Below are 23,397 nucleotides of genomic sequence, written 5' to 3' on the forward strand. Positions count from 1 at the left end.
TTGCAAAGTCAGGGTACGTCAATCTGTGAGTTTTATGCAGTACGAGAGTCCCAACGTTAAGCTGTTGTATGTTTAAAATCCCAGAACAGTACAACACATAAATAATACAGCAACACACGGGCCGAGCATGGCCACATACCTTGAATATTTAATTATTAGGCCTTTGCTTTGAATGGACTCAGCTACTTTAAAAAATGGCATCACGCAACTTTCAGGGAAAAATGTTTAAATGTCAAATCATTTCAAATCAAAACTCAAAACACTTGTCAGACTTGCAGCCGACTTGCATTTCTCTTATTAACATTTAAAGATTTGAGACCAGACGTCAGTTTTGTTTTGAGTCAAGACTCGATTGAAAAAGACGTAAAAACTGTTCTGGTTGGAGTCTGTCTGCGTTGTATTTTCTTTTTTGTGAAACTCATTTAATAGCTTATTTCTGATTATATATATATTTTTTTACGTTTTTATATATTTAATTGGTTTTCTTTTATGAAAGATGAGACTTCCTGCAGTGTTGTATCTTGTGTTATTGTTTTTAAAGTTAAACGCTTTCTTTCATCAAACCGACATGTATGCATAAAGAGTTTGTAAATGAATATTTAGAGAACAATTAGTGCACATCTGTATGCTGGAACAGAGCTGGCGAGCATGAATACATATTTGCTGTGTATGCGGAGATAATCCTGTGAGGACAACTGTGCTTTGATGAAGTTTGAGACTAATCTTCAAGCTCGCAGGACCAGACGACACTCAAATCCACCTCATCCGGTCCGTGAGCTGTTCTCCCACTGATCCCCTGTATGTTCCCACGTTCCTGTGTCATGTATGTGAGACACGAGAGAACTTGGCCTCAAAGTCGCTCCAGAAAATGGCAGAAAAAGTCTTATATAACTTGTGGGAGTCAGACTGACACCGTCCTCCTCTACCAAACAAACCTCTGGTCCTGGAGTCTCCCCCGGTCCTCCCCTCGTGCCCCTTCCCCGGCCTGTCTTTAATGAACTCGCCTTTTTCGGGCACCACTTCTATTTTTAACCCAGTAACAAGAACAGAGCAACACACCTGGAGCTGATCTAGACGCTCTCTCGGGCCTCTGAGGGTTTACGGAAGAGCAGATTCATCACAATCTGGGGCTTTTCCTGGTCCCCAGAGTCTGTGTGCGTGCGTGTGTGAATAAAGAAAGTTGCATGTTTGCAAAACTGAAACCACGCTGGGTTTAGAGTGGTTTCTTTATTTTTAAACACCAGGACCACCTGGACACCGGAGGGACGCTAACACACATGAGAGTGTTTCAGAGTCGGTGGTACACACTCACCGGATCAGGAATTCATTTCCATTCACGTCGTGAGTTGAAATTCAATCTTCATTCCCACAAAATTGCCCTGGGTGCTCCCTGCAGCAGGTTTTACAGCAACCTCCTGCTGATATGAGATTAAAAACTTAACAAGTCTACATTCTGCCTCACCTTTAACAAATGATGACAAACGGTGGAGTTTACAAATCTCAGCACGAGGCACACATGGAAGATTGGTTTATCGTGTCTTGTCCTCAAAGCCGTCTACAATACTGAGGATAGTTTTCTTTTTAGATAGTTCTTATTCCGTCCAGATGAGAAAGCAAAAACGACTACAATGCTCCGAAAAGCTTGCGGGGCCAGTAGGTGGCGATAAAGTCAACACCAGCGATGCGTCAAATACCAGAGATGAACATTGTGAGCATGCTCAGTGAACTTATTGGTTGAGCTTGTTGTTGTTTCAGTCACATGCTTGCAGGCATGTGCAAAGTGAGCTGTGACATCGTCGTTTTCCAATTGCTGTGTTTAAAATGTACATCGAATACACAGGAACCAGAGTTTTGAAAATCTGCATAAAAACCTCTGTTCTAGTGGCTTAAAATACTGTTTGTGTGTGGATGAGTGGCTCATACGCAGAGGAAAAAGTTAAGTTAGCAAAATATCCACATTCGTGTGGACAGGGTCTAAGCCTCTGAGTCAGTTATAATTAATGGTGTGTGTCAAAGTTAATTATAATGTGGTTTGTTTCTGCTTCCTCCAAAAAGGACAGAGGACATCTAACCTTTTCTTTGACGTACCTGTTTGCAGTATTTTTCTTGTGGTTTTACTCCACACCATCCGACGCCGACTGTATTGACGCTACAATAAAAGACATCCACACGCTGCATTATGCTCTGTAACGGCTGCCACATGTAGCTTCTTAAAATTCATATTCATTGCGTGCACAATCAAAGAGCCATTCAGTGAGACGGGGAGCATCCTAAATGCATTTCCCTCGAGGCTACAAATTCTCCCATATGATATAAGCAGATTAGTTATGGAAATTCAGTGGGAGACTGCATTGTGTCAAATGGCCCACAGAGGATGCATTGATTTCCGGTGCTCTTCATTGCGTCGCTCTGACCACGTTCCCTTTCTTAGGCGGGCGAGACAAACGAGTGCCTCTCAGAGCCAAACGTTTGGCTTCTCTGTGAGTTGAGACTACACTGAGTCAAATTGGGTCGACCTGACGAGGCTTGTGATACATTTTCAATATTCGAAAAGGAAATGCAGAACTGCAGAAGTTTCAGAGCCCCTCAGTGATAACGGAGAGGTTAAAGCGGTTTGAACTTGTCTAATCTTCTTTTCCAGACAACTGGAGCTGCACTCCCCTGACGCCAGGCACACTGTGGTGCTGCGGTGCCCGGATCAACCATCTGCCCTGTCCTGGTTCTCTGCCATGCACTCTGTCACATCCACACTGGCACAGGTCCGTCTTTGGTTTGATTGATTTTTTTCTCATCATTAGTGTCACCATCAGAATTAGATCTTTCAATGGCCGTGATTTAGCTCCTGCAGAGCTGCTTAGGATCTAACACTTCCCGGACTATCATCCATCCTAAAAACTGTCATCTCACCACAGCGGGCACTGGCAGAGGTCATCCAGGACACAGCCAGGACGGGAATTGGCAGCAGAGAGATACGACACCTGGGATGGTTGGCAGGGAAGGTAGGTGTGTGTGTGTGTGTGTGTGTGTGTGTGTGTGTGTGTGTGTGTGTGTGTGTGTGTGTGTGTGTGTGTGTGTGTGTGTGTGTGTGTGTGTGTGTGTGTGTGGAAGTGAGAGAGAAGAGAGACAGTGTGTAAATGTTTGATAATACCCAAATTTGCAATCATATGCATTAAGTCTGTGTGTGTGTGTTTAAGTGAGAGAAACGGGGAGTGCAAATTGTTGATAATACCCAACTGTGCAATAATATGCATAAGTGTGTGTGTGTGTGTGTGTGCGTGCTTGTACCTGTGTTCGCATGCACATTCTTGCTTCGTGCATATCTACAGTACACACAGATGCACACATTCTTGAAATTCACACAAGCGAGTCGTCAGCTTCACTCTCTCTTTCACAAACAGACACACCTGTGTACACACGCACGCACGCACGCAGACACACACACACCTGTCTAATTCAGTCCTCATGAATCTGACAGCATTTCATCCTTCAAATGCATTACAATACTGTTACTTAGCAACATATTCTCTATTATGTTAAAAAGGCCGACCCTTGACCCTCTAAATCCCACGTTGTGATTGGCTGAGGCAGAACTTCAAAGAGCAGCTTAGGATTCCATGGCTGGGCTGCAGATAAGCTTTCATAATGAGAATAGTTATGGAGCATTGTAAAATGAAATGCGGGGTGGTGTGTGCGTGCTAAGTTAAGAGTAAATGCGTGTGTTTCTGAAGGGAAAGTGAGGGGTTTTCTCATTAGCAGTGATGGGTGGGCGAAGGGGCACGGCAAAGTAAATGTATTGAAAGACTACCTGCACACATGGCGCCACCTTTATGTTCAGCTATTCCCAGAGAGACAGAAAGTATAGCAGAGAGTTCGGAAGAGAAATATAATGTTTGGGTTCCCGGTCATGGATTAAGTTGAGTGGTGAGAACTGGTTTTACACCCACTGCTAAGTATACACACAGGCTGGTACTTATTAAATAGACACCGTTCCTCTCTGTGACACAACATTAGTCCCATTAAGCAACTCGCTGACTCAGAATCATTGATATCTCTGATGAAATATCTGCTTCCATCATGATTTGTGATAAATAGAAGAAAGCACAGGCATCAAAATCCTGCAGCATCAAGCTGCTTGATTGAAATTCTAATTGAGCAGCTTTTTATGATTAATTATATTGGATTTTTTATTTGATTCACTTTACAGCTTAATGAAGATCTGTTTATGTTGTTATAATGAATACTACCTAATCACTGGTCATTTGTGCAAAAATATGCAATAATCAATTTATATAAACTAGCTGACATTAGCAGATTTATTTCAGCTGTCCACTTCTAATAAGTTCTCTGCCTGTGCTGCAGACAGAGAGTGAGAAGCAGAGCTGGAGGCCGGTGCTGGTGGTGCTGACAGAGAAAGACCTGCTGCTGTACGACAGTCTACCACGAAGCAAGGAGGCCTGGCAGGGTCCGGAACACACTTATCCACTTTTAGCAACACGGTAGGTCCACCGCCATATGTGCATGGAGATCCTCAACACACACAATAAAGTTGTACAATGAAATCATATTTGAAGAAATATATTTTGTTATTTACTGTGTTGTCACCGACAAAGACGTGTATGCTTTCACACATTTTCACCTATTTGTTGGTTGGTTTGTTTCTTTGTGAGCAAGATTACAAAATATTTAAAAACTGATCACCACAAAACTTGGGGAAGAACCCATACAATCTTTGTGCAGATCCAGGAATTTTATTTTTAATCTTTAACATTTGGAATCTTTCAACATTGTCGTGGATTTCTCAGATAATAATTCCTGGATCTTTATGAAAATGATTTATAATGGTGTGATCCAGACTGTAATGTGCTCTCTAAGTGCGTTTCTAGTAAAAACTAGATTGACTAATGTTACCGCGACCATTTTAGCAATTATTTCACCTTAACTGCTAAGGACTAAAAACGATCTTTGAACAGCTACTTTTTTTTTATCCATCTTGATAATTGTTTTCACTTAAAATTAGAATTACATCCTCACAGAGCTGCGAGCACGACTGTAGACTTTATTTAGTCACAGCTGTTGGTTTGACCTTTGAGTCATTGCGTTACTGACTCGGTAAACAAATCATTTTGCTCCCTGATCCAGTTTTGACCAGAAGTTTCTCTGAACTTGTGAAGCACAGTGAAGAAAATATAATTTAGAAGTTTCCTTCCCTTCAGCAAGAAGGGATATTTATAAAGAAGGGACTTTATAATATAAAGTGTCTTCTTCCTTCTCTCTATAGTGCATGACAGTGCCTGTGTGTTTGTATTTACTCAGCCTGGTCCACTCTGGTCCTGACCGGGGGTCCCCTCACTCTGGCACTGAGCTGTATTTCGCCACTCGGACCGGCACACGACTCGGCATCGAGACTCACCTGTTCCGGGCTGAGACGACCAAGGATCTGTCCCTGTGGACCAGACACATAGTGAACGGATGTCACGCCTCCGCTGAGATGATCAAAGAAGTCACGACGAGTGAGTGCAGATATACAACAAATCAACATTCAGATTTAGTCACATACACTTATTGTGCATCAGACCCCATTGAACAGAGAGGAACCCACACGTGTAGCTGTGGTTAGAGTGCAGTGTGCTGTACAGGTCAATGTGCTGGATTCACTGGTGCTCCGTCAGTCGTGTTCAGGCACGCTGCAGCAAAAACCTATCCTCAGAGATTTGAGAGTTTACAAGGGTAAGTATTGCCTGAGGTGTCGCAAGCCTAAAATAAATTCTCAATCCAGTGCATAAAGCAAAATGTAGACATGCACAAACACAGACTCCCACATCCACTGGGGTTTGTGATATAATTTGACAGCCATATGGAAGATGTAGACAAAGCACATGCTATTTATAGAAAGGAATGCTATTCGTGTGTGTGTGTGTGTGTGTGTGTGTGTGTGTGTGTGTGTGTGTGTGTGTGTGTGTGTGTGTGTGTGTGTGTGTGTGTGTGTGTGTGTGTGTGTGTGTGTGTGTGTGTGTGTGTGTGTGTGTGTGTGTGTGTGTGTGTGTGTGTGTGTGTGTGGTCTTTAGCATTGGGTATCGGTCGTCCAGGGAATTCCAGAATACCCCCCTCTCTTTTTTTTTTCTTTTGCACTTCTCCGTCTCTAAGCACAAAATGTCCTGGGAACTGCACTTCTCCCCGGAGTCCCCTCCGCCTCTCTCTGTCTTCGATAACACCATGCCAAAAGTTTCACTTCAAACTCCACTTATACATGAAACGGCACAGATTCAGCAGCAAATGATACACGGCCCCAACACCACGCCCTCGTTGTCAGCTGTTATCGCCACCAAACTCTGGCCCAAACTCTCCTTAGTCACGTCTGCACCCACTTATCCAGGTTTAAATGTTATGCTGTGATCGACATGGCATGCGCTTCATTCACGTCGGCGCTGCAGGGCGTGATTTATATTTTTAGTCCGAGGTGTGTGATGACAATCAGATTTTGTATGTTACGGCAGTTTGCTGGGAAATGTGAGTGTTGAGGACATCTTGTTTAGTCCCATGACCAAACGCTGTCTAGACGGAGGCCCGCTGCTTAATATCGACATGTTGTAGCAGTGGAATCAACAGATAAAGTTCAAACCTGAGGTAATTGATTTTTGGACACCTGGGGACAATGGAAATAAACTTAACACTGACAAATTATTACTGTCTCACCACGTTTATATAATGAGTGTGTTAGCAAACTTATTATTTATACACCCCGCAGATACAACAACAACAGCATTAGTATTCATTTGTAGTCACGTTTGATTGAAATGAGATGAATGTTTCTCTCCTTACTAACTCCATGGGTATTTACTGGCTCTTTAACAGCTAAAGAGCTGAGCCTACATGAGTTGTGTGTTCTTTGTCCCTGGGCAGCTCGTGTTTAGTGGGTTGCCACATCTACGTCCACACTAATGACTTTTTATTACTTTTCATATTTCCACAATACAAAGACCAAACAATGTCCAACCAGCGATTAAACAAAGGAGGAAAGAAATACCTGCCACAGATTTATCAAATTCACACACACACAAGACAAGACAAAACAAAAATAAAGTAGTAAGGATATCAGCATGAATTTGAAATGTCCAGTAGACCTGTGCAGCGTCCACTGTACCACCATCACAAGAAGACACCTAGGCCTTGTTGAATGAACAATAAAATATTGTCAGCTTAATGGCATCCATCATTTCTGTTGCATCATCACCACATCCTTCCTTCCTCATTCATAACTGCCACCAGCTCAGAGGGATATATTCACAATACCTTTTCTTCTTAAAATGGAAATCTAGTCTAGCCAAGCATGTGATACTAATAATACACACGACCATTCAAGTACACTGGGCATCACAGATAGCTCAAATACTAGCTTGCCTCCGAATTTGGCGGAGAAGAGTGGGGGTGCTTGATGTCAGCGGATCTACAGGTCTTTAGGGTTCATTCTGTAGAAACTATGATTTTATGTCAGTCCATCCAATAATTTTAATATCATTCTAGATGAAAAAGGTTGGACTGTCAGTCTGACGTTGCCTTTCGAGAGACGGGCTAAAAATATTTGTTATAGCATCTTTAATTTTGTACTTTACAGCTGATTTACAACACGAGTCGGAGACAAGAATGAGACAAATGGGAATCCTATATAATCTTTATCGCTCACTATTGAATTTCTGTCTCGAATTGGATCCCGTAACTTTCCAGAAACAGATTGATGTGAGCACTAAGCCCTCCGTTTCCTCTGAGGGGAACTTTCCTGAGGAGAAGTGTGATAATGCGTCGATTCACACATTTCTCAGCAGTTGCCATTTGAGGAATCGTCGGGCTGACCTTGATGGCCTTTTCATTTGTGTAACATTCTGATAAATCATTGCGGTGGTTTATTCACTGTCAGGGCTCGTGATAAAGATTTGCTCTGAAGATAGATTTACTCTCAATCACTTAACGGGCAGCAGGCCATTCTTTGAGGGATTTTAATGGGGAAAGTAATTTATTCAGATGTGAAATAAAATGTCACCAGCACTTGGCCTGCTGTTATTTCTGTTATCATTGTGTCCAATGTGACTTTTTAAAGGTGACATTGATATTTTAAGGAATTAGCAGGATAAGGTATTGCAAAAAATGTAGTCACAACATTGAGTTTACCAGCCTTTGTGTCTTTTATTGTTTGTCTCACTTGTCTGTCTTAATGAACATAACTAAAATCTATAGTTTGATCCTCAGCAGTGAAACATGACACAGAGTGGAGAGAAATACATTTTGTATAATATTTAAAATGTTATTTGAAGAAAGAAAAAACATGCTAACGTTTAATTTTGGGGCTTTTCTGGAGCCATCATGCACTGCGTTCGCGGCGGAGAGGCGAGAGGAGCGAGGGCATCAGGAACAGCCGGACCTGTCGTAGACATGTAAATACGAGCAGAGCATCACAGCACAAACCCAAGTTTATTTCTACATTCAAAGATGGTCATTCAACATGTTTTTTTTTGTTTTTTTTTACCGTAACGTATTAATACTAAGTGTGAAATAAACATTTAGAATTTACTGTGGGATTTTCCACCGGTCGACGTTATTGTTGTTGTTCGCCATAATCCTGCAACAGTGACGTCCTTAAGCGCTGAGTTGTGTCCGAAAGCCTTTTTGATCTTTTCCCTGATGAGCTCACTATATAGTCCTCTATATAGAAGACCCTATATAGTAAAGTGGTTGGTAGAGAATGAGCGGGTGATTTCAGACACAGCCGTATAGTTCTCATGCTAACATGCTTATTAAAATCCACCTCCCGGTTTATATAATAACGGTTTAATTCATACAAAAACCAAACTTGCTCTTTGTTTACCCCAGTTTCCAGTCTATGTGGTGAATTAAGCTAAACAGCTACTGAAAAGTGTCAAGACAGCTTCTAGATGAACCTCGTGCTGGACGACATGACCGCTCCTCAAAAGTGAGGTCAAAACGTCTCGACCCCCACCTGGTGGCTGGATGCAATACAGGTCAAACATGTTACTGGATGGGACATATGGACCAAACTAAAAAGTCTAAATACACGTCAAGTAAATTTGTCTCTAAGATGGTATCTCTCATTTTAGGTGGTTGTTGTCACACTTGTTCAAGTGTTCACTTTTCTATTAACTTTTAATTAATCACTTTTGATTCGTTATTTGATGCTATAAAAGAAACAGGCAGAAACATTATGATGTACTGAGACTGACGTGTGTAGCGGCGGGACCCTGCTGACGCGGCTCCGTACCCCAATCGCCACTGACTCTAAATGCTGAAGATGACGGAGTTTGTAGCCGTGATATTTTGGCTGTGGATTGTCTTTGGATATTTTGGATTTCTAGATAGTGGAAGGGAATAGAGATGCGTCGCCCATTTTTATGTACCGCCCAGTCTACAGTAGTGACGTTGTTCTCTCATCTACTGTTTCCAATGTCGAGAATGATCTTGAACCGCAGACTAAAAATGACTTCATGATAAGTTTACCGGTTAAAAGTTACTGCTTCTGCTTTCAGACCTGAGGTGTCACAGGTGACAGCTGTAAAGTCTCAGTCTCGGCGGTCGATTGGGACTCCTTAATGACCAGGTAAACAGAGCACTTTAAAAAAGCAATTTTGCCTCAGTGTGGGAAATTAACCCATTAACCTGCTGTGACACTTGATGTCGAGCGCAGTGGGAAGCAGTTTTGAAACTTTGAAGTGCTTTACCTGCTGCTAATATAATTTACAAGTTAAAAACAAACGGCTGAGAAAACCAAGTTTCTGTCCTTTAATGACCTGTTAACGTTTCCGCCTGTTGTTATGGTGACAGAGTTGGTTTCTCCCTCCTCTCCCACTGTCCCTCTCTTGCCCCCATTCATTCAGGTCCTCTCTCGGTGTTATCACTCGCACCCCTCCCTCCCCTCCCCTGTCCCTTCCACCCACCGCCAGGCAGAGAGAAGGGCTTTTGTTGCAGCCTGAAAAGCCCCTTTCTCTGTGTTCGTGTTCGTGTATGTGTATGTGTGTGTGTGTGTGTGTGTGTGTGTGTGTGTGTGGGGAAACCCGGCTTGCCCCAAAGATCAAGGCTCTCAGGTAGAAGAGTTGAGTTTCGGGTCTAATTTTCACTCCCGGACACGACAAAGACCCCACACTCTTTGCCCCATTTAGGGCTGTTATGCCATTAGGTAGCCGTTTGTCTTGCCATGTTGTTTATACATCATCAAAATAATATTACACATTATGAGACTCATTTTTTTTTTTTTTATCACGAATGCTGTTTCTTTAGGATATAAAACAGTATATCCGACAGGGAGCATGCCTCATTTTTCCGTTTGATTCACAGTTTCCTTCTTATCAACAGTACTTCCTGATGTATTAATCAAACCGCCCCTGCTGTTTTCAGTGTGGCTCACAGTTGATAAGGAGAGGATGGATTAATGTAATATTCTGCTGCTCTCCTGAATCACAAAGTCTCAAACCCACGATGCAGTTAGATTTGGCGGAACAGGCTCTGCTCTATGGGGGAGCTCTCAAAGAAACTAACCGGTAATGTGAATTCTGCTGGGAGAGCTAATCCTCACTTAACAGATATAAGTGTTAATTTTAGATAATACCAAAAAAAAAAGCACATTAACACGAGGGAAATGTGGCAGAGAGAGCTGCAACAATAAACAGTTTGTGCTCTGGACACTGGCGTGGATCTGAACTGGATGTCAGTGGTAAGCTGGTAGCCAAGATGGTGAAGCATGGTTGAAACAGCTGATGTCAGTCAGCTGCTCCTTTCGCCTGAACTGAGCCTGAAGCTGTTTTCTCCAGGTGGCTTCCTCCCACTGTTCAAACACATGCACATCGGGGGGTGAGGGTGGATTGGAGACTCTAAACTGACTGTAGGTGAGAAAGTGAGAGTGAAACGTTAGGGTTAGTTTGGGTTGGTTACTTTATCTTTCCCCTGTCATGGGTGCACCCCGCCTCTCGCCCAACATCAGCTGGGATTGGCTCAAACACCCCCCATGACCCTTAAAGGTGGAAGGATCGATGGGTGGATGCACGGACCTGAAGCACCATCTATAATTTAGATATATAAAGGCAGCCCCCTCATTGGCATTATGAATACATCTGCAGTTTGTGTGCCTGTTTGTAATTTAGGCTCTGACTTTGCAAACTTGTCTTTCTATGTCCTAATTAACTTATCACTTTTACAGCGATTATTGCTGATTGTAATCAAACAAATTCGACTCACCTTTGAAGCCCTGTTTGTAATTGTGAGTAAGATATTTCAGGGCTTTTCATTCATTTATCCCTCTGCTGAACACCCACAAGTGAATAAAGAAACAATGTTACTCTCTCTTACATCGATAAAATGTGCAAAACACTTTAAACAATCCCTGAAAATCCAATGCAATTTATCGTGCATTACTAATACTTTGATTACAGTTCAACCCATCCACATGGTACTCTCTGGGTAAAGTCAGAGGAATTATTTGTGAGTTGTGTTTGAGTACAGTGAGACGTGAATGTGTGTTTCATAATCGCCTTTTGATAAAGAGGCGAGCGAGGAAGGGATTTAGATTGGTAAATGGCGATTAGCGTGTTTTGATTTGACATAGTAGACGGAGAAACAGCCTGTTGATAGTCAGATAAAAAAGACTGGAGCAGGCCCACAAACAGCGACAACACACACACACACACACACACTCATACGTATACGTAAACACATTTCCATAGGTATTGTGTAGCTCAAAGAGAGAGAAGCCACACACTCGTATAGGCATCTGCATTCGTCTTAACGTTCTGGATCTGCTGAATGGAAAATGCTCTTCCTATTCCTCCCTGCAAAGAGGCATTACGCACACACTCTCACAGTCATAAGTACACACTTCAACACTGTCCTCTTCGTACATGCTCGACACACACACACACACACACACACACACACACACACACACACACACACACACACACACACACACACACACACACACACACACACACACAAGCACTATATATACATAATAAGCCCCTTACCCTAACCTTATTCTAACCTTAACCCTAAAACCAAGTCTTAACCCTCAAACAAGCATTTGAAAAAGTGAGGTGCAGTCAAAATGTCCTCCCTCTTTAGGGTCTATGCTTAAAATGGTCCTCACAAAGATAAAAGTACAGACACACACACGCGCACATCCTGCTCAGTCTGTCAGCAAACAATGGAAAGATTACTACTCTCCACTCGCTCGCCGTCTCTTTGTCACACAACCACTCTTCCTGGTGGATCAGATGTCGTCAAGAGAGAAAGAGAGAGTGTGGGGGGGGGAACTCTGTCAAGGTATTGAATAAAATAAGACAGAGTGCAGTGTGGAGAGGAAAAAGGTTCTTCATTAAAGCAGAGGCAAAAGAAAGAGGTAAATTGGGAGAGCAGATAAAGATAGCACACGCAGCTTCGAGCAAGACACATGCTGAGAGCAAGGAGCAGAGAGAGTGGGACATGAAGTGCAGAAATGTGGTAGATCACTTAAATTACGCTCTCAGTCGGACGGTCTGCATGTGAAATGAAGAGTGTGTCACTGAAATTGTAATGTGTTATCCACAGCTAAGAGAGGAGATACGGGACACGGATTACTTATGTATTAACAGGACGTCCGCAGCAGCATTAAAGATGGAAACACTTCTGTCAACAAAATGGTACAATATGTTTTAATAAGGAAAGCATGAAAAATGCAGTGTGTTAGGTTGTCCTGCAGTTTCTTAGTCGCTTCTTGCCAAAACCGGTGCTGTCTGAGAGGTTTTCTTCTAACATTTAACCCTCCCTCGCTGGTACGAATGTGAAAAACCTCTGGATATTATAATATTCATGAAGGTAGGATTCATTACAGATCATAAGATTTAGCCTTACTTGCATAATAAATGGTAGGAAAACATAAAACACTGTATTTATGTATTATGAAAAGTAAGAAGAAAACAGAGCCAAGAATATTCTCAGTAGATCAACATGAAAGCTGAAAAACACCAGATTCTATCTTGTTGTCTTTGTTTTAAGTTTTGTTTCTGTTATCAAATCATGATAAATCCACTGTATTACACTGCAATATGAGGCTGAGCAGTAATTCAATGTCATTCAATTAAATTCTGAATATTCTGAATATATTTGCTGCTTGCTTCTGAACAAAGAAATAATAAAACAAGTGAATGTTTTCTTTTGTGTGTGTGTCCGTCTGTTTAATGAAATGCAAAACAGAGGCCCACAGTTTAGGTGTTGGAAACAATCTGCATGAATGTCATTCATATCTTCTATATTTATAACACAGAAAATGAAATAACTTTGTACAAAACTCAAAACTTACTTTCATAAGACATTAATCATAGTGAATGTCTCTGAACTGAAGCTATTAGACAAGAGAAAACTTTTCAAAGTAAGGACGAGATGAGATTTTCCAAGGACAGACGCAGATGAAATGCAGTTTTGAAGTCGACAATATTTATTTGAAATATATCTGATATTTTTCATACACTCTAACTTACTTATCATTGTAACTACTCATGCACTACAACCAGGATTCACATTTCCACGTTATCTAATCTGTTATATTATTAATGCTGGGACAAATCTGTCTTGTTAGCAATGACAAGCATCATCTTTGTGTGTCATCAGGTTGTATGTACCAGAGTCAGGAGTGCAGGCTGGTGATTCACTACGAACAGGGCTTCTCTGTGCTGGCTGACCCCAAACTGGACGATGGGGAGAACGGGGACGCGGGAGGAGCGCACACTCCCACCAGGCCCAGGGTGCTGCTCTCCTACCCCTACGAAAAACTCAAGATGTCCTCGGATGACGGAGTTCGCATGCTGTCCCTCGACTTTGGAGGGAAGGAGGGGGAGATTGTGAGTGTGTTTTTTTAAATATATGTATACATGTATTTCTAAAGCTTTATGTTTTCATGCACAAAATGTAATAAGACATGTTCTGAAAGGAGCTCTGTATCCAACTTAGAATATTGTAAATTTTATTACTAAAAGTAACTGAGTGGTTTTACATTATAGGTATCAATTTAGTGGATAATAATCAGTGTATAACTTGCTAAACACAGATTATTATTATACTGAGTTACTTATTTGAATATAAGAAATGTGAGTATTAGAAATCCCTTTCTACATTCACCTACATTTAACAAGCCCACAGGCAGGAAACCTCCATGAAAGAGGCTGATGTGGCAGTTTTTGCAGCAGTAGTACCAGAATTCAATTCAAAGCAAATGTGGCACAGGGCTGACTTTTTTGTTTGAATTTAATTTCCCACACAGTTGTTCTGTTTTAAGTACGACTGAGTTCAAATGGTTTTCTTTCATCTTCTAGAAATATACCATTAACTGAGCTTTTGAAGTTTTGCGTTACAAGTTATGATGATGGGGAAATAAAACAAACAATATAGAGCCTACTTGGCTGTGGACGTGTACAACTCACAGTAAACAACAACAAGTTCATATCCACTCTCAGGGGGGTTGAGAAAAGCCTTCTGGGAAATGAAGCGAAACACAAGTACAGAAGTATAGAAGCCAGGCGGAGGGAGAGTGCTACAGCAGAAAGTGAATTACAGCACTTCAACACAAAATAACTCATGTAATAAAAAGAATCACACAAACACAGGCCCTCCAAGGTAAGAGCGTCCAAGAGTGGAGTTTTCTTTAAAAAAATAACCTGTCACTTACTGTGAGAGGTTTAATCTTTTTACTGCTCAGGGGCCACACTTAAAGTAATCAAGACCAACTTAATGTTTATACCTGAAAACAACCAAACAAAAACACTCCCATGTTCCTTATCTCAGTTTGTAAGAATTTCACTTCTCAGCCTCCTGGATCTAACGCTGATATGAATATTAATGTGGGTGACAGACAGGAGATTGAACTCTTGCAGCTCTTTTATTACTCTCCCCTGGCACTAATACAAACTGGTTTTACACAGAAAAACAACACTGATGTTTCATCATTCACAAAGCCACAGCGCTGTGATTGACTGCATGCTGGGAACTCAAGTGAAAACTAAAATATTTATTCTCCAGGCTTATGGGATTGGGATTTAGAAACTGGAAGCCGAGGTGTTTTGTATCAAGGCCCCCGATCTGTCTGTATGACAGTCTCCATGTAGCTCTGTTTCAGACTACTCTCAAATTCATCCATTCATGTCTGACTGCTCAGTATATGCTGAAGGCAAATAAGCAACGACTTGCGAGCTTTGATTCAAAACCCTCTGTTGGCTACCTTATCAGAACAGATTTTACCGTCTGTAGCGATTCTGAGTCCCAGCACAGTCACAGACGAGGCTTTATAAAAATCCCAAGACATTGGCGGATGGAAAAAGATGGAAACAAACACGATAACATTGATAGTAAAAGTCATGGTCACAAAAACACATATTGACAACACACAAAGTAACAAGTAAAATGTTGTAAGACGACTTGTTGGTCAATTGTGGGAGATACAATCTTGCCTTGTCAACACAGCCCCTTTAGGTAATATCTTTATATTTGGTACAAACATTCCCTCGGACTAAAAGATGAACAGATTTTTATGGCCAAGGTCACGGTGACCGCATGTTCTTGTGAACGTGATATATCAGGAACACCCGTAGGGAATTTCATTACATCTGGCACAAACAGTCACTTGGACTGGAGGATGACATGATTAGAATTGGGTGTTCAAAGTTCAAGGTCACGGTGGCCTCACATGTTTTTGTTGGCGGAGGCATAGAAACGCAGGGCAGTAGTTCTAGCTCCTCTTCAGTGTTGACTATCCTGTCATTACTTGGCAGGAATTTTGTCACAGCAATTTCACACACTGCTCTGGTTGATCAGAAAGACAGGAACACGACTAAGGGGCTCTATCTTACACCCGGCCAAAGTGAGCACTGCACAGAAGAACTTGAAGCGTAGTGCAGTCTGTTTCTGGTCCAGCACCAGATGTGTAAGGCACATTGTTTCATTTCCAATTTGAGGCAGCAGAAAGTGATGCGATAACAAAAGCACTTTTGACCAACAAACACCTAGAATTACCTCTAGGAAGCTGTATTTAGACACAATGGTGCTTTGTGCTGAATGCTGTGCAAAGCAGGATCTGTATAATACAGTAATTACCTTGTTCACCAACTTTCACCTATTGTGTTGTCATGCTGACATTTGCAAATAAGTGCTAAACAGAAAATACAGATGAGGCTCATGAATTTCATGGGTGTAAGATGAAAAGTTAAAGTAATTGCAGTTCATTCAGAGGAGGATTTAAATGTCTGTACCAAAGGTGGGTTTAGTCTTTTCACTCAAAACAAGAAGGCAATTTGTTAATTTTTTCCAGGGAAGGTTCATGGTTAAAAAAGTGAATCTTACCCACCTGCTGAAGATGGTAAAATCTTTCTGAATGTGTTGACGGACACAGACGGACAGAATTTCTCCTTGTCCTCCTGTTATTCTTGATGCCAATTGGTTACAACTTTTAAATACATTTGGTTAGCAGCATTAACTTTAGGATGTTCACCTGCTCACACTTATACTCTATCATGCACATGCAGTACAGTCTCTTAGGCAGAAAAGGGGGGGGTAGGTTTTGGTAATTTTGGTTTAAAGGGGTTGGCTTATCACCGCTCATCCCCCCCCCTGCAACTCCCCCACTGCTGTAAACCATAAACACTGAACTGCTGGTGGCGCTTAATGAAAAGTCAGGGGATTACTAAAGCTGTTGGGATTCAATTGGCTCCAGTCATGTCTGCACAAAGAGTCGTGGCAATCTATCCAATAACTCTGGGATATTTCAGACTGGATCAGAGTGATGGACTGACTCACTAACGTTGCCATCCCTACTGAGCCATGCTGCCAGCATAGCTTTATTTATCTCAACTTCTGAAAATCCTGACTTTCTGCATTTTTGTGGACCAATGTCGTATAAGTTTTCTCACGTTTCACTGTGCTGGGTTTCCTGGAGATGAGGTAACTTCTGAAAGTTGCTCAGTGTTAAATCAGAGGGATTTAACAGTTATTTATGTTGAATTTATAGGTTAAATCTCCATATAGGCCTGAGGAACAGGATATGAGTCATAATACTGTTGAAACCACCCGCTGTTGATTCAGGCTCTGAGCAGAGCTTTAGTCACAGTGACGTGGCGTTTGTGTGCTTACAGTGCACAGTACAGTGTACAAATCGGACTGTCTAATCCCCGCCTCGTGGAGAACGGTTGACTGTGGAGTTAGTTTTGAATATACATGTATGGTTTGATGAGCTTCACAAACTCTCTTCTCCTCTTTTTCATCTCTGTCATGTTTAGCATTATTCCTCTTGATCTACTTTTTAATTCTGTTGCTCCCCCTCTTCTTGCAGCAACTGGACCTCCACTCGTGTCCAAAACCGATCGTCTTCATCCTCCACTCGTTCCTCTCTGCTAAGATCGCCCGCCTGGGTCTGGTTGCCTGACAGCCTCTCCAAAGGGACATTTGAACCATCTTCTGAAAACTGAAATCCACCTTGTTCCTCCACCTGTCTGCATCCCGCATGCAGCACACATAGTCGAACTCCTTCAGCCGGGGGACCCAAGCTGAGTGAATGTAGCTTCTTTCTGGAAATCAACCTTTCTTGGGTCTCCAACTCTAAAGTTAAGAAACACTGGAGAAACCAATTCAAATTGGTTTTGCTTTGAGTGAAATGGACAGTTTTTCTTTTTGACAAATCCTCCCTTTTAAAGGGCTGCATGGACTGAAGAACCACAGTAGAAAAAAGATGAAATACAGACAGAGCGACACACCGGAAGGAGCAGATTGGGCATTAGTGTCACGTCCAGGATCCGAAGGACAGCAGGGGTTGAGATGAGTTCACTTTTAATTCAGTCACATTGTAATGGCACACTGCCTTCCATTTACCATTTATATAATTTATTCCCCATTAGCTCTGAAAGGACATTCTGAATTTCACTTGTAATTTTTCTTCCACAAACACTTTGGCACACTGTGGAAAAACATTTGTCATGCGCTTGTCCTTTTTTTTTTTGCGTCCCCTGAGATGTCTTGTTAGCGGTGTCAGTATTCATCATTGAAACCGGGAGCCACGCTCGGCGCCACAGATTCCCACAATGTGACGGCAGACTCAAATTCAAATAGTCTCAGTATTCTTTTTAACAGGCCGCATACGGCGACCATCTGGTGGTATTTCAGAGTTCGACTGATTCGACAGTGATGTCAGCTATAATAACGATTTGGTTTCAGTTAAATGAAGTAGAATTCACTTGAATATTCTTTCTCTTTCGTCACATTTAAATTCACCGTCCCATTCATCACCCGAAAAAAAGCTCACATCTAACTTTAAAAAAGGCTGCGTTCAATAAGAGCCTGCTGTGGCAATTTTGTCCTAAACACTGAGGAACCAGATGGCATTTACTTTGTTTAATTTTCCACGATTAATGTCAAATTTACATGGAGGTTTATGATAAGGATATAAATTTGCATATGATTAATTTATTCTTAATTTTGCTTTAAACAAAATAACAAGTTTAACATTCAGATTACATAGGTAAACCTGTTTTGATCAGTTTCAGACACTAGTTGGATTTCATAGAGAAATATGATGTGCGAAGTCATGTAGACAATATTCCTGGTTAGCCTCTGTCCGAAAGAAACTAGAAATATACCTACCAGCACATCTAAAGCTCACAATTGATCTTGTTTCTTGCGTCCGCACTGTGCTAGTAAGCAGATTTGGTTGTTTTGATAGAGCCAGGCCAGCATAACATACATACACTCTTAGAATGTCTGATCGCGTTGACCTGGGTAACAGACAAACAGCCGTCGCCTATTGCCCCTCAAGCAAATATATGCCATGAATAACTAGTAATTCTCAACATTCACATTGAATCAAATGGTCCCATAATCACATAATGAAGTATTATTTATCCGTCACTATCACAGTAGCCATCATAGTAGTCTTGCATCCAGCTTTAGTCGTGCAACAGTGTGGGTCATCATTTCTTTTGGATTTTCTGCAGCAGAGCGAATCGGTGTGCTGCTCTGTGTCTGATGAGGCCTGGCGCCAGGTCTTTTACTTGTGCCTTCAGATGACTGAGAAGAAAACAAACATTTTAATTTTGGAAGGAATAAATGAACATGAAGAGTACAGAGCAAACAGTGTGACTGCTATGATGGCTACATTGCTCTGGGCTCAACCAGCCAAATCTTCTTTTATTCGCTCTCTCCATTAAATCCCAGCACACTTCCATTGACCATTTACACGCACACTGTGAACAATGATCCACACATTGTAATCATACCGCACTGTAGAAGAAACATAATCGTTTTTGTTGCTACTCAGAGATAGTGGAGGCATTGGAACACACGGAGAATCCAGCAGTTACTGACAACCTCAAGTGGAGAGGAGCGCTTTGAGCAAAGGCTGCTGTGATGTGTAGAATACTCTGATGCCTTCGGCAGCTACTGTACTGTCACTCAGAATGATAAATCTTAGTTTTGAAACTCAGATTGTGCACATAAATCATGTATTTAACAAAACTGACATGATGACTCTGTTTTTATTATCTTCAGTGGTGATCGATTCATTTCTCATCAGCGGAAAATGTGTATCAACCGAAATGTACTTTGCTGCCAAGGAGCTTATATTTTCAACCCCTTCCGTTTGTTTGTTTGTTTGTTTGTGAGCAGGATCACGCTAAGACTACTGAATAGATTTTCATGAAACTTGGTGAAAGGATGCAATATGGGTAAAGAAAGAACCCATTCAATTTTGGGGCAGATCTAAGAGGGTTTTTTGAGGGGGTTGAATTTTCACCATTTTCCCAGGGAAATGCATGGATCTTGTTGAAAAAATACTGTTATCCATGAGTTTGTGCAACTTGGCGCTGATTGATTATTTAAAAAAAAAAGACTGAGGTCTACTGAGTGCCATATTCTAGTATTAAAATGTAAATGACATCCAAATTTGTTTAATTATACTGTTTCTCAATTATTTTTTATATTATTAGATGGATCTTAGACCATTCTCTTCCCTTCACTTTCGGAACTGATCTGAAACTCGACCCTGCTTTAAAGGCAGGAATTCTCTGCAGTGCAAAGGAAACAGGCAGTGCTTTATTGTAAGGACAGTTTAGATGAAAGTTTGAGAACTAATTTACTGCTTATTAGTGTCGGTACAGATTGATCGGGAAGTGATTTATTGACCAGCTTAGAAAACAAACATTCATTTGTCTCTAGCTGAAGCACTCGAGAGTAATTGAGTTGTAGTGAGTGCTTAACACAACCGTAACTCTTGAGATTGTTTTCCTTGGCTCCTTGGTAATGAGCTGGCATCTTCACTTTCTCTCATACATACATGCACGGATCCAAGGAGAGATCCCGGATACCAAGGGTAAGGAGTGGAGATGTAACTCTTGACATTGTTCACTAGCTGACTTTGTTTGCCTGCAGATTTCTCCACCTCTTTGTGTTTATCAGCGTTTCCCCTACTGTCTCTCAACGGGACGCTAAACGTCTGCAAACAGGAACTGTTGCATCACGTGAAAGAGAAATGCAACGGGTCAAATTTCCCTCTGAGACGGACAGAAAGCTGAGAATGCAGACAAATGTTGAAATTCTAACACAACTGTGCAAACATGCTGGTACCCAAACAGCCGGCTTTCTCATTCAGAGAGAGAGAGAGAGAGAGAGAGATATTGACTGGAACAGTCAGCTGTCAGATTTAATGGGCTGGAAAAGAGCCAGATCAATTAGCAATCAGCCATTAACTGTGTGTGTGGTTGTGTGTGACAGCTAATAAACGTCCAGAGTTGTGTTAATTTGCACACAGTTAATACTTCTCTCACTGACTTTTGTTTGTTTGTTTGTTTGTTTGTGTGAGTTTGGGCTCTGAATGAACAGCTTTTGTTTTGGCTCAGTCTCTCGTGTGGTCCTTTTCTCACAGTGTTGACTCAGCAGTTCCTCCAAAATGTGCTATTTGGAATTAAAGAAAAAGGGTCATCGCCTCACTCCTGTCCCCTGTTATTATCTTCAATGGACAAGAAGAGGATGAGTACCCTTCTCTGCAGCTTTAAACAAACACGCACGCGAGGACACGCTGTCTGAGGACAGACAGAGGCATGTTTGAAAGGTGATGTCGCCGCTGTGACCCTCCCACTTAATGAGGCCTGCGCTTCAAGCTCCGCTACTCTCAAAAACAACCGCCCACACGCAACCTATGCGGCCTCGAATCACGAAAGTATGTGCTCGCACTGCCTGTACCCGGCCAAACCTTTCACTGTCTTACCCTCACTGTGAAGGAGAAACACTGTGCCTGCCCCCCTCCTGTCCCCCTCGCACACAGACACACAAAGTGCCAGCCTCTGATGATAAAAGAGACGAGGGGTGAGGAAAGGGAGTGTGTACGTGCGTGTGTGTGAAACAAAGGAAGTCAGGAACTGCCATGCCCAATGAATGCACCCCTGTCTCACTCACTCACCCAGTGACTTAGTGACTGCTCTTTGTGTTAGAAGCACAGGGATACATAGATGTGTGTGTGTGTGTGTGTGTGCAGTCGCGTGTTTTCTTGCACATGTCGATGGATCCCACAGGTACGGCCTGCTGTCATGAAAATAGAAGCGACGGGAGTTGAGGCGGTCATCATTCTGTGTAGTTTAAACACCACAGGAGCGTTTCATGTCGTTACAAGAGGATTTGATCAGCAGAGCGGGATTTCAAATGCGCCTCTGCCCGTCACAGGACACCTACTGACAAACATGGACCAGGACGGTACGAGCAGGGTTCATGTAAAATCCAGGAGAGGCTCACATGTGAAGTACCTGGAGATTTATTCTGCTCCACTTTACTCTTTCATGATCAGACTTCAGTCAAACACTAAGGAGGCCGGCCGACTTGACAAAAGGCAATAAACATGGAGACCTGCTGGAGAAACGGGACAAGAAGACAACAAATCAAATCCTTACACTCTGATGATGACAGAGACAGGAAGCACTGCAGCAACAAGTAAAACTGGAGAAAACCCCCCAAAGAACGTAGGCAGATTATTTATAAAGAAGCACGGGTTTTGATACAGAGGGTCATGGTATTACCAAAGCCAGCTATGCATCTCAGGCATGGCATCATAAGTGTATTTCCTTGCCACAAAATACAAACAGAAATATGGAGTACCCCAGGGCTCTGTTCTTGGCCCTCTGCCTCTCTTAAATCTGCCGCTCTTAAATCTCTATCTCTATCCTCTACGTGCAAGGCACCTCTTTTTCATCCTGAGATATTTGCATTCTTCCACTTTCACGTCCATTGCGTGTGAAACACTGACTCAACACTCACTCGCTGAATTGTCTGGACATTTTCCTGTTGTGTTCTCACGTGAACGTTCTACTGGGGGGCTGACGTGAAAAGTTGTGGAAAATGTCCAGAGCAACTGAGTCGGACATTTGCGTTGTCAAATACAGCCCCTCTGGAAAATGTTTGGAAAATGTCTGGACGTCAGTGCATGGAAGCAGGAGACATGACAGAACAGACACGTTATATGTAGTGAAGGGGTCCGTGAATGAGCCTCGTAGGAAGATAACAGCAGACATTTAGATGTAAATGACGCCATTTCGAATTTGAATGTCTGGGCTTGCGGCAATTTGGATGACACCACACGAGCAGTATGGAGGCATGTTATGTTTTTGTCTGTTGTTTCCCCCTGAAACTCCAGAAGTGTTTTGTGGACTCAAACACTTCACCCACCCCTCCATCGGCATAGTGGTAAGTAGTTAATGAGTGAATTTTCATTTTTCTGTGAACTATCCCTTTAGGTCTCCCAGACAAAAGACATAACCTCTGTCTCCAAAACCCTTCAGGAGCCTATTCAGCCTGTTTTTGTATTTATTACATTATTCATATTGCTTCTTCTCTTTCATCATCCCTCTTCTTTCTCATCCCTCCAGCAGCCGAAAGACGAGCTTCTGGACCGAAAACCTCCCCTGACCATTAATAACATTTATTTTATATGTTGCAACAAGCAGCAGCAACAACAGATGGCCAGCTCATTTACTCTCTGCTGTCTCTGTTTAATGGGCCCACAGAAGAAGTGTGTAAATCATTTAGTGTCCACAGATTAAAACCGATAAGGGGGAAACACAAGGTCTGCAGATTTTATTTTGAGGATTTGTTGTTCCACAGAAATCCTTCAGCTCCGGTTTGGTGTTTTTTTCTCCATCTGATATCTGACATGTGTCAAGTTTTAGAACGGCAGAAACACGAGTTTGAAAAAGTGTCCATACAAGGAGTTTGGGTCAGGTTACTCTTATCTAATTAAACAAAGAACTACAGTGATAAGTGGCAGCGTTTGGTGTCTCCCCCTCTGCACAGCCTCTGTGTATTTTCCTTATGTGGTCATTTTCTACCGAGGTTTGTGTGTGTGTGTGT

General features: G+C 42.0%; 1 protein-coding gene across 1 annotated transcript in view; it reads left to right on the forward strand.

The window, feature by feature from the left end:
* The window catches only part of sntb1 (syntrophin, basic 1), a 37,787-nt gene extending 18,262 nt beyond the window's left edge, over positions 1-19,525 (forward strand). Inside the window, exons 3-8 of the mRNA XM_035164457.2 lie at positions 2,642-2,759; positions 2,913-2,999; positions 4,360-4,496; positions 5,314-5,510; positions 13,642-13,871; positions 17,348-19,525. Of these exons, the coding sequence (XP_035020348.2) occupies positions 2,642-2,759; positions 2,913-2,999; positions 4,360-4,496; positions 5,314-5,510; positions 13,642-13,871; positions 17,348-17,440 (862 nt within the window). The 3' untranslated portion in view covers positions 17,441-19,525. The remainder of the gene's footprint in view (positions 1-2,641; positions 2,760-2,912; positions 3,000-4,359; positions 4,497-5,313; positions 5,511-13,641; positions 13,872-17,347) is intronic.
* The last annotated feature ends 3,872 nt before the right edge of the window (positions 19,526-23,397 follow it).

This window comes from Hippoglossus stenolepis, chromosome 8, assembly GCF_022539355.2.
Source record: "Hippoglossus stenolepis isolate QCI-W04-F060 chromosome 8, HSTE1.2, whole genome shotgun sequence".
NCBI classification, from domain to species: domain Eukaryota; kingdom Metazoa; phylum Chordata; class Actinopteri; order Pleuronectiformes; family Pleuronectidae; genus Hippoglossus; species Hippoglossus stenolepis.